This window comes from Mytilus edulis, chromosome 6 (assembly GCF_963676685.1).
Source record: "Mytilus edulis chromosome 6, xbMytEdul2.2, whole genome shotgun sequence".
Classification (NCBI taxonomy): domain Eukaryota; kingdom Metazoa; phylum Mollusca; class Bivalvia; order Mytilida; family Mytilidae; genus Mytilus; species Mytilus edulis.
The window spans coordinates 61301749-61315641 of NC_092349.1; the positions used below are offsets into that span (position 1 = coordinate 61301749).

Sequence of the window (13893 nt, forward strand, 5' to 3'; positions counted from 1 at the left end):
TTTGTGTCTTTTCTATCATTTCTATACTCAGGTGACATGATACAATAAATCTGAGCACTAAAAGGCTCTTACATTCAACTTTTTTAGCAGACAGTATGGTCTGATACAAAGATTTTTCACTTTTTAGTGAAAAACTTGCATGCAATTTTAGTCTCAACAGGCTTATATTTGAACCCCATGCTATCCTACAGAAGTAAAGAAAGATATTATGTGAAATGAAACAGGTACAAAAGACATTGTTAAGTGCTTTTTATACAAATTGAGTGAGGTCTTTATTTTGGACTTCAACTTTTATGTGCCATGCTCCTCACATTTAACTTGATCCAAACAGGGCGTTAGGCCAGGGTCATTTATACAACACATTTTGCTCATATTGTCTGAGATAATCTTCTTTTCTGTAGATTCAGAGTTCACACATGAGTAATAAAACTGGATTAAAGCATAGAAACACAAAAATTGACACATGAAAACATGTCAGATAGAAAGTCAGAGTGCCACTTATGCATCAAAATTGAAAAAGCTATAAAATGCTTATTTTGACCATATAATGCCAAAATTGGTCATTTTTGCAGAAATTCTATCAAATAAAAGTTTAAATCCTTTAGTTTTATGCTATTTGACAAATTGACACCATCAAATCATTCAGGGAAGTTTCCAAAGTACAGATTCTATATTTCCTGATTTCACCTCTTAGGTCCGAGTACACAGTTATTTCGTAGTGCATTTCTTTTAGACAATAAATGAAAATTAAAAAAATCCCACCTGCGCTTTCTCAATAATATTTTTACAGTGTGTTGTACTACTTTTGGGACAAATTATATCAAAATTATAGACAACTTCATCAGCTCTAACTCAAAATATGGACAATTTTGTGTTAAGGGGGTCTTGAAATCTTTTGACAGCTTCCGAAGTGCTAATTTCTGACCTTTTTCAGCTGGACCTAATCACTACTTTACATTAAAATTTATGACCCAATTTTTTTTACAGTGTCATTTCACCCCCCAACTTGCTATATGAGGCATAAAACATGGAGAAATAAATTTGGAAGGGGTATAACAAAAATTGGCAAGTAACACACTGTCCACACTAAGGACTATATTCGTGGACAACGAAAATCAAAGGACGATAACTGTGTACTCGGACCTAATAGGATAGAATAAGTTGACCAATCTTAATAAAACTTGGTATGACTAAAGCTTAATATATTATAAGACTGCTTACAAAGTTTCATAGCAATAGGATATATATTATAGACAATATGATTAATTCTATATTCAACTTTGTGTGTTAAATTTAGACGTTAAAATTGAGAAATTTCAACTATCAACATTTGGGGCTTTTAAAATTTAAATATTTGAAAAAAAATACTTTTAAAATGCCTTAATATATAATATATCATGTATTTAAAGCAATAGAGTACTCATTTGATATATCAGACTTAGCATAATTATTCAAAAGTCAAATTTATATGAGCCTGTGCCTAAAAATGAAGGTTTTCCAATGAAGGGGGGCCTTACATGAAGATGTAATATTTTCCAGCAATTTTAAATTTGTGAAGCTTTTTGATTATAAATAATCCTTACATATGTATTTAATGTACTTTAAATGGAAAGAAAACTTACAAATAACATATCATATTAGTTAAAAAGGGTCTTAGGCCAAGTAAGACTAAAAATAATTTAGGGTCAATTTAGGCCGTAGCACATATTTACATTAAAAAATGCATATTGAAGCTATAGGAAATAAAAATTTGTGTCTTTTCTATCATTTCTATACTCAGGTGACATGATACAATAAATCTGAGCACTAAAAGGCTCTTACATTCAACTTTTTTAGCAGACAGTATGGTCTGATACAAAGATTTTTCACTTTTTAGTGAAAAACTTGCATGCAATTTTAGTCTCAACAGGCTTATATTTGAACCCCATGCTATCCTACAGAAGTAAAGAAAGATATTATGTGAAATGAAACAGGTACAAAAGACATTGTTAAGTGCTTTTTATACAAATTGAGTGAGGTCTTTATTTTGGACTTCAACTTTTATGTGCCATGCTCCTCACATTTAACTTGATCCAAACAGGGCGTTAGGCCAGGGTCATTTATACAACACATTTTGCTCATATTGTCTGAGATAATCTTCTTTTCTGTAGATTCAGAGTTCACACATGAGTAATAAAACTGGATTAAAGCATAGAAACACAAAAATTGACACATGAAAACATGTCAGATAGAAAGTCAGAGTGCCACTTATGCATCAAAATTGAAAAAGCTATAAAATGCTTATTTTGACCATATAATGCCAAAATTGGTCATTTTTGCAGAAATTCTATCAAATAAAAGTTTAAATCCTTTAGTTTTATGCTATTTGACAAATTGACACCATCAAATCATTCAGGGAAGTTTCCAAAGTACAGATTCTATATTTCCTGATTTCACCTCTTAGGTCCGAGTACACAGTTATTTCGTAGTGCATTTCTTTTAGACAATAAATGAAAATTAAAAAAATCCCACCTGCGCTTTCTCAATAATATTTTTACAGTGTGTTGTACTACTTTTGGGACAAATTATATCAAAATTATAGACAACTTCATCAGCTCTAACTCAAAATATGGACAATTTTGTGTTAAGGGGGTCTTGAAATCTTTTGACAGCTTCCGAAGTGCTAATTTCTGACCTTTTTCAGCTGGACCTAATCACTACTTTACATTAAAATTTATGACCCAATTTTTTTTACAGTGTCATTTCACCCCCCAACTTGCTATATGAGGCATAAAACATGGAGAAATAAATTTGGAAGGGGTATAACAAAAATTGGCAAGTAACACACTGTCCACACTAAGGACTATATTCGTGGACAACGAAAATCAAAGGACGATAACTGTGTACTCGGACCTAATAGGATAGAATAAGTTGACCAATCTTAATAAAACTTGGTATGACTAAAGCTTAATATATTATAAGACTGCTTACAAAGTTTCATAGCAATAGGATATATATTATAGACAATATGATTAATTCTATATTCAACTTTGTGTGTTAAATTTAGACGTTAAAATTGAGAAATTTCAACTATCAACATTTGGGGCTTTTAAAATTTAAATATTTGAAAAAAAATACTTTTAAAATGCCTTAATATATAATATATCATGTATTTAAAGCAATAGAGTACTCATTTGATATATCAGACTTAGCATAATTATTCAAAAGTCAAATTTATATGAGCCTGTGCCTAAAAATGAAGGTTTTCCAATGAAGGGGGGCCTTACATGAAGATGTAATATTTTCCAGCAATTTTAAATTTGTGAAGCTTTTTGATTATAAATAATCCTTACATATGTATTTAATGTACTTTAAATGGAAAGAAAACTTACAAATAACATATCATATTAGTTAAAAAGGGTCTTAGGCCAAGTAAGACTAAAAATAATTTAGGGTCAATTTAGGCCGTAGCACATATTTACATTAAAAAATGCATATTGAAGCTATAGGAAATAAAAATTTGTGTCTTTTCTATCATTTCTATACTCAGGTGACATGATACAATAAATCTGAGCACTAAAAGGCTCTTACATTCAACTTTTTTAGCAGACAGTATGGTCTGATACAAAGATTTTTCACTTTTTAGTGAAAAACTTGCATGCAATTTTAGTCTCAACAGGCTTATATTTGAACCCCATGCTATCCTACAGAAGTAAAGAAAGATATTATGTGAAATGAAACAGGTACAAAAGACATTGTTAAGTGCTTTTTATACAAATTGAGTGAGGTCTTTATTTTGGACTTCAACTTTTATGTGCCATGCTCCTCACATTTAACTTGATCCAAACAGGGCGTTAGGCCAGGGTCATTTATACAACACATTTTGCTCATATTGTCTGAGATAATCTTCTTTTCTGTAGATTCAGAGTTCACACATGAGTAATAAAACTGGATTAAAGCATAGAAACACAAAAATTGACACATGAAAACATGTCAGATAGAAAGTCAGAGTGCCACTTATGCATCAAAATTGAAAAAGCTATAAAATGATTATTTTGACCATATAATGCCAAAATTGGTCATTTTTGCAGAAATTCTATCAAATAAAAGTTTAAATCCTTTAGTTTTATGCTATTTGACAAATTGACACCATCAAATCATTCAGGGAAGTTTCCAAAGTACAGATTCTATATTTCCTGATTTCACCTCTTAGGTCCGAGTACACAGTTATTTCGTAGTGCATTTCTTTTAGACAATAAATGAAAATTAAAAAAATCCCACCTGCGCTTTCTCAATAATATTTTTACAGTGTGTTGTACTACTTTTGGGACAAATTATATCAAAATTATAGACAACTTCATCAGCTCTAACTCAAAATATGGACAATTTTGTGTTAAGGGGGTCTTGAAATCTTTTGACAGCTTCCGAAGTGCTAATTTCTGACCTTTTTCAGCTGGACCTAATCACTACTTTACATTAATATTTATGACCCAATTTTTTTTACAGTGTCATTTCACCCCCCAACTTGCTATATGAGGCATAAAACATGGAGAAATAAATTTGGAAGGGGTATAACAAAAATTGGCAAGTAACACACTGTCCACACTAAGGACTATATTCGTGGACAACGAAAATCAAAGGACGATAACTGTGTACTCGGACCTAATAGGATAGAATAAGTTGACCAATCTTAATAAAACTTGGTATGACTAAAGCTTAATATATTATAAGACTGCTTACAAAGTTTCATAGCAATAGGATATATATTATAGACAATATGATTAATTCTATATTCAACTTTGTGTGTTAAATTTAGACGTTAAAATTGAGAAATTTCAACTATCAACATTTGGGGCTTTTAAAATTTAAATATTGGAAAAAAAATACTTTTAAAATGCCTTAATATATAATATATCATGTATTTAAAGCAATAGAGTACTCATTTGATATATCAGACTTAGCATAATTATTCAAAAGTCAAATTTATATGAGCCTGTGCCTAAAAATGAAGGTTTTCCAATGAAGGGGGGCCTTACATGAAGATGTAATATTTTCCAGCAATTTTAAATTTGTGAAGCTTTTTGATTATAAATAATCCTTACATATGTATTTAATGTACTTTAAATGGAAAGAAAACTTACAAATAACATATCATATTAGTTAAAAAGGGTCTTAGGCCAAGTAAGACTAAAAATAATTTAGGGTCAATTTAGGCCGTAGCACATATTTACATTAAAAAATGCATAATGAAGCTATAGGAAATAAAAATTTGTGTCTTTTCTATCATTTCTATACTCAGGTGACATGATACAATAAATCTGAGCACTAAAAGGCTCTTACATTCAACTTTTTTAGCAGACAGTATGGTCTGATACAAAGATTTTTCACTTTTTAGTGAAAAACTTGCATGCAATTTTAGTCTCAACAGGCTTATATTTGAACCCCATGCTATCCTACAGAAGTAAAGAAAGATATTATGTGAAATGAAACAGGTACAAAAGACATTGTTAAGTGCTTTTTATACAAATTGAGTGAGGTCTTTATTTTGGACTTCAACTTTTATGTGCCATGCTCCTCACATTTAACTTGATCCAAACAGGGCGTTAGGCCAGGGTCATTTATACAACACATTTTGCTCATATTGTCTGAGATAATCTTCTTTTCTGTAGATTCAGAGTTCACACATGAGTAATAAAACTGGATTAAAGCATAGAAACACAAAAATTGACACATGAAAACATGTCAGATAGAAAGTCAGAGTGCCACTTATGCATCAAAATTGAAAAAGCTATAAAATGATTATTTTGACCATATAATGCCAAAATTGGTCATTTTTGCAGAAATTCTATCAAATAAAAGTTTAAATCCTTTAGTTTTATGCTATTTGACAAATTGACACCATCAAATCATTCAGGGAAGTTTCCAAAGTACAGATTCTATATTTCCTGATTTCACCTCTTAGGTCCGAGTACACAGTTATTTCGTAGTGCATTTCTTTTAGACAATAAATGAAAATTAAAAAAATCCCACCTGCGCTTTCTCAATAATATTTTTACAGTGTGTTGTACTACTTTTGGGACAAATTATATCAAAATTATAGACAACTTCATCAGCTCTAACTCAAAATATGGACAATTTTGTGTTAAGGGGGTCTTGAAATCTTTTGACAGCTTCCGAAGTGCTAATTTCTGACCTTTTTCAGCTGGACCTAATCACTACTTTACATTAATATTTATGACCCAATTTTTTTTACAGTGTCATTTCACCCCCCAACTTGCTATATGAGGCATAAAACATGGAGAAATAAATTTGGAAGGGGTATAACAAAAATTGGCAAGTAACACACTGTCCACACTAAGGACTATATTCGTGGACAACGAAAATCAAAGGACGATAACTGTGTACTCGGACCTAATAGGATAGAATAAGTTGACCAATCTTAATAAAACTTGGTATGACTAAAGCTTAATATATTATAAGACTGCTTACAAAGTTTCATAGCAATAGGATATATATTATAGACAATATGATTAATTCTATATTCAACTTTGTGTGTTAAATTTAGACGTTAAAATTGAGAAATTTCAACTATCAACATTTGGGGCTTTTAAAATTTAAATATTTGAAAAAAAATACTTTTAAAATGCCTTAATATATAATATATCATGTATTTAAAGCAATAGAGTACTCATTTGATATATCAGACTTAGCATAATTATTCAAAAGTCAAATTTATATGAGCCTGTGCCTAAAAATGAAGGTTTTCCAATGAAGGGGGGCCTTACATGAAGATGTAATATTTTCCAGCAATTTTAAATTTGTGAAGCTTTTTGATTATAAATAATCCTTACATATGTATTTAATGTACTTTAAATGGAAAGAAAACTTACAAATAACATATCATATTAGTTAAAAAGGGTCTTAGGCCAAGTAAGACTAAAAATAATTTAGGGTCAATTTAGGCCGTAGCACATATTTACATTAAAAAATGCATATTGAAGCTATAGGAAATAAAAATTTGTGTCTTTTCTATCATTTCTATACTCAGGTGACATGATACAATAAATCTGAGCACTAAAAGGCTCTTACATTCAACTTTTTTAGCAGACAGTATGGTCTGATACAAAGATTTTTCACTTTTTAGTGAAAAACTTGCATGCAATTTTAGTCTCAACAGGCTTATATTTGAACCCCATGCTATCCTACAGAAGTAAAGAAAGATATTATGTGAAATGAAACAGGTACAAAAGACATTGTTAAGTGCTTTTTATACAAATTGAGTGAGGTCTTTATTTTGGACTTCAACTTTTATGTGCCATGCTCCTCACATTTAACTTGATCCAAACAGGGCGTTAGGCCAGGGTCATTTATACAACACATTTTGCTCATATTGTCTGAGATAATCTTCTTTTCTGTAGATTCAGAGTTCACACATGAGTAATAAAACTGGATTAAAGCATAGAAACACAAAAATTGACACATGAAAACATGTCAGATAGAAAGTCAGAGTGCCACTTATGCATCAAAATTGAAAAAGCTATAAAATGATTATTTTGACCATATAATGCCAAAATTGGTCATTTTTGCAGAAATTCTATCAAATAAAAGTTTAAATCCTTTAGTTTTATGCTATTTGACAAATTGACACCATCAAATCATTCAGGGAAGTTTCCAAAGTACAGATTCTATATTTCCTGATTTCACCTCTTAGGTCCGAGTACACAGTTATTTCGTAGTGCATTTCTTTTAGACAATAAATGAAAATTAAAAAAATCCCACCTGCGCTTTCTCAATAATATTTTTACAGTGTGTTGTACTACTTTTGGGACAAATTATATCAAAATTATAGAAAACTTCATCAGCTCTAACTCAAAATATGGACAATTTTGTGTTAAGGGGGTCTTGAAATCTTTTGACAGCTTCCGAAGTGCTAATTTCTGACCTTTTTCAGCTGGACCTAATCACTACTTTACATTAATATTTATGACCCAAATTTTTTTACAGTGTCAAAACACCCCCCAACTTGCTATATGAGGCATAAAACATGGAGAAATAAATTTGGAAGGGGTATAACAAAAATTGGCAAGTAACACACTGTCCACACTAAGGACTATATTCGTGGACAACGAAAATCAAAGGACGATAACTGTGTACTCGGACCAAATGCTTTAGTTTCAGAGATAGAAGCCATAAACTGCATTTTACCCCTATGTTCTCTTTTTAGCCATGTCGGCCATACTGGTTGGCAGGCGTTATCATCGGACACATTTTTAAAACTACATACCCTAATGATGATTATAACAATCAAACATTGGTTGTATTTGTCTCAGTAGTTTCAGAGTAGAGATTTTTGAGAGAAACTTTAAAGGGCAATTACTCCTCAAGAGGTCAATTGATCATTTTTGGTCATTCTGATTTATTTGTAGATAATATTTGCTGAACATTATTACTGTTTAACGTTTATCTCTATCTATAATAGTTTTCAAGATAACAACCAAAAACTGCAAAATTTCCTTAATATTACAAATTCCGGGGCAGTAACCCAACAACGGGTTGTCTTATATGTCTAAAAGTTTTAGGACAGATATATTTTGACCTGATGAACAATTTAAACCATGTTAGATTTGCTCTCAATGCTTTGGATTTTGAGATATAAGCAACATCTACATGTTACCCCTATGTTCTATTTTTAGCCATGCGGCCATCTTGGTACGCGGGCAGGGTCATCGAACACATTTTGTAAACTAAATACCCCAATGATGATTGTGGCCAAGTTTGGTTAAATTTGGTCCAGTAGTCTCAGAGGAGAAGATTTTTGTAAAAGTTAACAGACGACGACGGACGACAAGTGATGAGAAAAGTCACTTGGCCCTATGGGCAAGGTGAGCTAAAAACAATTATTTTCTAGACATTGAAAATGTTCTTTGTGCTTGTCTGAAGTAGGACACTACCAAACTACGTAACTTTCTAGAAAAAAATTTACATCTTGCAGTTACATGCAGTTGCATATTGTATTTGGCAAAACTTTTCGGAAATTTGGGTCCTCAATGCTCCTCAACTTCGTACTTTATGTTTCCCTTCCCTTTCCTGATTGTGACCTACCGAATTAGACTATTTACCAGATTTCTTATCACATAAGCAACACGACGGATGCCCCATGTGGAGCAGGATCTGCTTACCCTTTCGGAGCACCTGAGATCACCCCTAGTTTTTTGGTGGGGTTCGTGTTGTTTATTCTTTAGTTTTCTATGTTGTATCGTGTGAGCTGTTGTTTGTTTGTCTTTTTCATTTTTAGCCATGGCGTTGTCAGTTTGTTTTAGATTTATGAGTTTGACTGTCCCTTTGGTATCTTTCGTCCCTCTTTTATTAGGCCTTTTTAAACTTTTTTTTAAATTCGAGCGTCACGTTGTGTCTTTTGTAGTTAAAACGACGTCTGCCGTGCAATATTTAAGCCTTATATCTTTGAAGAATTTATTAATAATTATTGGATCGATGCCACTGCTTGACGAGGTTTCCAGTCGTCAGAACTGCTGTGTTGACATGAATTATTATTTAGAATAATTTATACTTTTGCAAACAGTAAATTTATAAAATTACTAAACAAAAGCTGTACATGATAGAACTGAAATATTACCTAATTACAGGAAACAACTGAAATACTTTACATAACCAGACATTTGCAACACAAAATGTAGACACATCCGAATAAGTTTAAACCTCAACGCCAAATGACGTCATATTTAAAGTTGTAAAAAATGACAAAAAAATGATGACGTCATTTGAATTTGTAAAACAGTTCATCAAAAAATGAAAAATGACGTCATTTGAATGAATAAGATAGAATTAGGATTGATTTAAGATTATACTTGAACAAAATCTTGATATTGCATTTAATAACAATGCACATTTTAATATTTATTATTAGCAAACTAAGGTAGCAATTAACTATAATATAAAGCTATGTCCGCTTTGTTTTGAATCTCACTTCAAACGTAAAATATCGTACTGATTACGTTGAACAAAATGAAATCTAATAAATGAATGCGGTGATTCATTTTCTTTACCATAACACATAAATATGATAGAAAAGACGTCAACACATTTGACAAAATCCGATGAGAATTACAAATATAACATTAAACATTTAAAATAAATACATCAATTTGGGATAGACAAGTACCGTACACGTCTTATAGTAATGCGAATTCACACTCAGCAAAACAGTCACAATCGGGAATAAGTCACGTTTGGTAATTAAAAGATTAGACGACATAATGACAAACAACAATCTACCATGTGGTAAAAATGTCCTTAGCTAGTTTGGTCAAAGATACATTTTATGGATCCACCAATTCGTGATGGTGTCCATAAAATTTACGGAGTGTCAATTTTAATATGTCCTCCTCATAACTTTGTTGGAGCAGTTTCTGGGTAAGGAGCACACTCTTGTATTTGAAGTCCGTATAGTGTGAACAAGCACGAGAATAGCATATCAATTGTGATATGTAAACACCATACGAAGGGGTAGAGGGATGTTACTGCTGAGAAATGGGAAATTGATAATTGGGAAGTTGAAATCGTCCCGTTTATCATATATTTTCGTGTGAAGTCGTCCATCTACGTCAATATTGAGGAAAAGATCAAGGTATGAAGCAGTCCTTCTAGTATCAGTAGTATCCTTAATTTCAAGTTCACTGGGATATATGAGATGTAGGTATTGGCTGAAATATGGGTTATTCAATGATAGAATATCATCAATATATCGGAAAGTAAAATTAAAGAATTTCGCAATGTGTCTTTTATAAGGTTCTGAATGAATTCTGCTTCATACGAGTACAAAAACAAATCAGCCAGCAGGGGTGCACAATTAGTACCCATACAAATACCGACTGTCTGTTGAAATATAAATCCTCCAAACTCAACAAATATATTGTCGATCAAAAAGTCCAGCATTTTGATAATATCATCTTCAGTATATTTTCTGGAAGATTCAGTGTGATTCTTCACAAAATATGAATTATTGTAACCCAAAACAAGAAATTTGTATCTACGATTCCCATTTTTATAGAAAAAAACCGTTTCATTTTTTTTTTTAATGCTATGGACTTTCTAACCCAGGAAAGGATAACCTTATGGTAAATACTTTCAGAATTTGTGGTCCTCAATGCTCATCAACTTCGTGCTGTATTTGGCCTTTTTAAATTTTTTTATTCGCGTGTCACTGATGAGTCTTTTGTAGACAAAACTGGAGTACAATATTTTAAGCCTAGTATAAATTGGTTTATTTATATCAAATTGCAGCCTACATGTTTTGATTTGAAGATTCTTACAGTTATAATTAGACTTCCTAAGTATTACATATACAATAAAAGTTCTAAAGAAGGAAATTATTGTCTAGGTTTCAAAGCAACTATTCAACCAATCATCAGCAAGAACGTGGTGTAAACGTAGGCAACCTCTGACAAAATAATATTAAGCACTTTTATTATTTTTGCGTTCAGTCCTTTTTTTTCATCGTGCAAGGATGTTTTAGTGATTTTCACACTTCATTTACATACTTGAAAAGAGAAAGTTAATTCTATTCAATTCAATTCAAAGTCAATTCAATTCAATTCAAAGCTTTATTTATAGTCGGCATGTTACATAATAAATAAACACATAAGCTCTCTGAGCTTTTATAACCGACGAATGCATACATTTACATAACAATCATACACAATACAAATATTAAAACATAAAAGACATAGAACATACATTTCATGCACATTTAGACTGCACTATTTAAATACTATATATTATACACATGCATAAGCATAAGCACTAAAAGTAAACCTAAAAACTAAAGCACAGCATTCACAAATTATAAAAAGCTAAGCAATCATTCACAAAAAGCAGCACTATTATATTTCAAGCTGTAACATAAAATAAATAAAACTAAGCACATGCATTGCAATGGCATGAGTTGCCATTCCATGAGTTTATTAGACTCTTGAATTGGGTAAAAGATTTTTCAGTTCTAAAGTGGTTTAGCAACTCATTCCATAGTTTGGCAGCAGAATATCTGAAAGATTTCAAGCCATACCCGTTTGCTGCTATGTCAGGTGATTCAGGTATATTTTCGTATCTGAAAGAATATTTTGTTTTTTTAATATTTATAAGATCATGGAGGTACACTGGATTTTTATGATTGACTGTTCTAAAGACCTCTATTGGCATGGTTCTTAGGCGTCTTATTTTAAGTGATGGCATCTTTTATTTTAAAAGTAAGTCTTCATATGTGCTATTGTGATCCTGGTAAATGAAGCGAAGTGCTCTTTCATGTACTTTTTCAATTTTTGTAGTGTTGTCCTCGCTGCAGAAATGCCAGGACAATGAGCAGAAGTTAAAGTTTGACATAATAAAGGAGTGATATATTTTTAGTTTTCCAAGTTTGTTTAAGTATTTGCCAAGTCTTTTTAAAACGTTTAGTTGTCTGGATGCTTTTTTGCAGATGTTTGATATATGCGTGTTAATATTTAGGTTCAAAGTCAATGGTGATGCCTAATAGTTTGACCTCTTTTTCACATTTTATTTTGTTACCTGCTAGATCAAATGTAATGTTTTTGCCCATTGTTCTTTTGCCAATTGCCAAAGCTTGAAATTTTTCAGGGTTTGCCTTCATTTGATTGGAAGAAAACCATTCTATCAGAGCCAAACTGTCTTTTTCAAGTGTGGAGATAACGGTGTCTATATCTCTATTTGCATAAGATAATGTGTTGTCATCAGCATAATTGTAAAGTGAACTGTGTGTGGTGAAGTGAAATATGTCATTAATGAAAATGTTAAAAAGTACAGGACCAAGAAAAGCACCTTGTGGTACTCCTTTTTGCCAATTGCTCAGACTAGAGCCAACTCGAACACATTGTTTCCTGTTAGATAAGTAATTTTTAATGAGTTTTTATGAGGAAGTAGAAAGAACATATGCTTCAAGCTTAAGAAGTAGAAGATCGTGAGGAAGACAATCGAAAGCCTTCGATAGATCCATTAGTATTGAGCCAATAAACTTATTTTCATCAAGTGCCGTTTTCCAGTCCTCAATTATTCTTAGAAGAGTAGTTTGACATCCGTATTTTGGTCGAAAAGCAGATAAGTATGGATAAATTGTGTATTGAAGGATACAACTAGCTGGTTGTAAATTGCTCGTTCAAAAAATTTTGAAATTGCTGGAAGTATACTTACTGGTCTATAGTTGCCCCGATCAAGTACATTGTTCTTTTTATGCAATGGTTTAACTTGTGCCTCTTTTAATTTGTCTGGAAACGTGGTTGATTTTATAGTCTTGTTTATCAATTCAGTTATTGGTTTTGTGATAACTGGTTGTGCTAGTTTTAGCACTTTAACTGATATGCCATCTATTCCTGTTGCCTTTTTTATGTTTAATTTTTTAAGTTGTTTATCTACAAATTCATTTGAGATGGTACTAAATTCTAGTTGTTGTGTGACAGTTTTGTTTCGGTGTATTTTTTTAACACTTGGATGGTTATTATTAGCAGGTGTGTTGTTGCCAATATCTTTAGCCACATTTATAAAAAAGTCATTGAAGTGTTCTGCTACTTTCTTTTGGTCACTTATTATGGTTTCTTCATCACATAGAAAGATATTTTTTGTGAAGTTGCCTTGTTGCCTTTGTTTGTAATAAAAGGTTTAATAGTAGGCCAGAAATCAGATGTTTTTTGTCCGCCTATGCAGCGTTCGTAAACGTATGTTTTAATGGATTTTTTCTCTATTTTATTGACTAGATTTCTCTGTTGTCTATAGAGTTCCCAGTTATTACCTGATTTTTGTATGTTGTACCTATTGTACAGTTGTCTTTTTTGTACACTGCTTTTCGTAGCTCCTGGTTCATAAATGGTGCTGGTTGTTTACATTGTTTTC

General features: G+C 31.7%; 1 protein-coding gene across 1 annotated transcript in view; it reads right to left on the reverse strand.

Moving 5' to 3' along the window:
• The window catches only part of LOC139526536 (uncharacterized), a 103637-nt gene that overhangs the window by 37385 nt on the left and 52359 nt on the right, over positions 1-13893 (reverse strand). The window contains exon 4 of the mRNA XM_071321694.1: positions 12062-12103. Coding sequence (XP_071177795.1) covers positions 12062-12103 — 42 coding nt within the window. The remainder of the gene's footprint in view (positions 1-12061; positions 12104-13893) is intronic.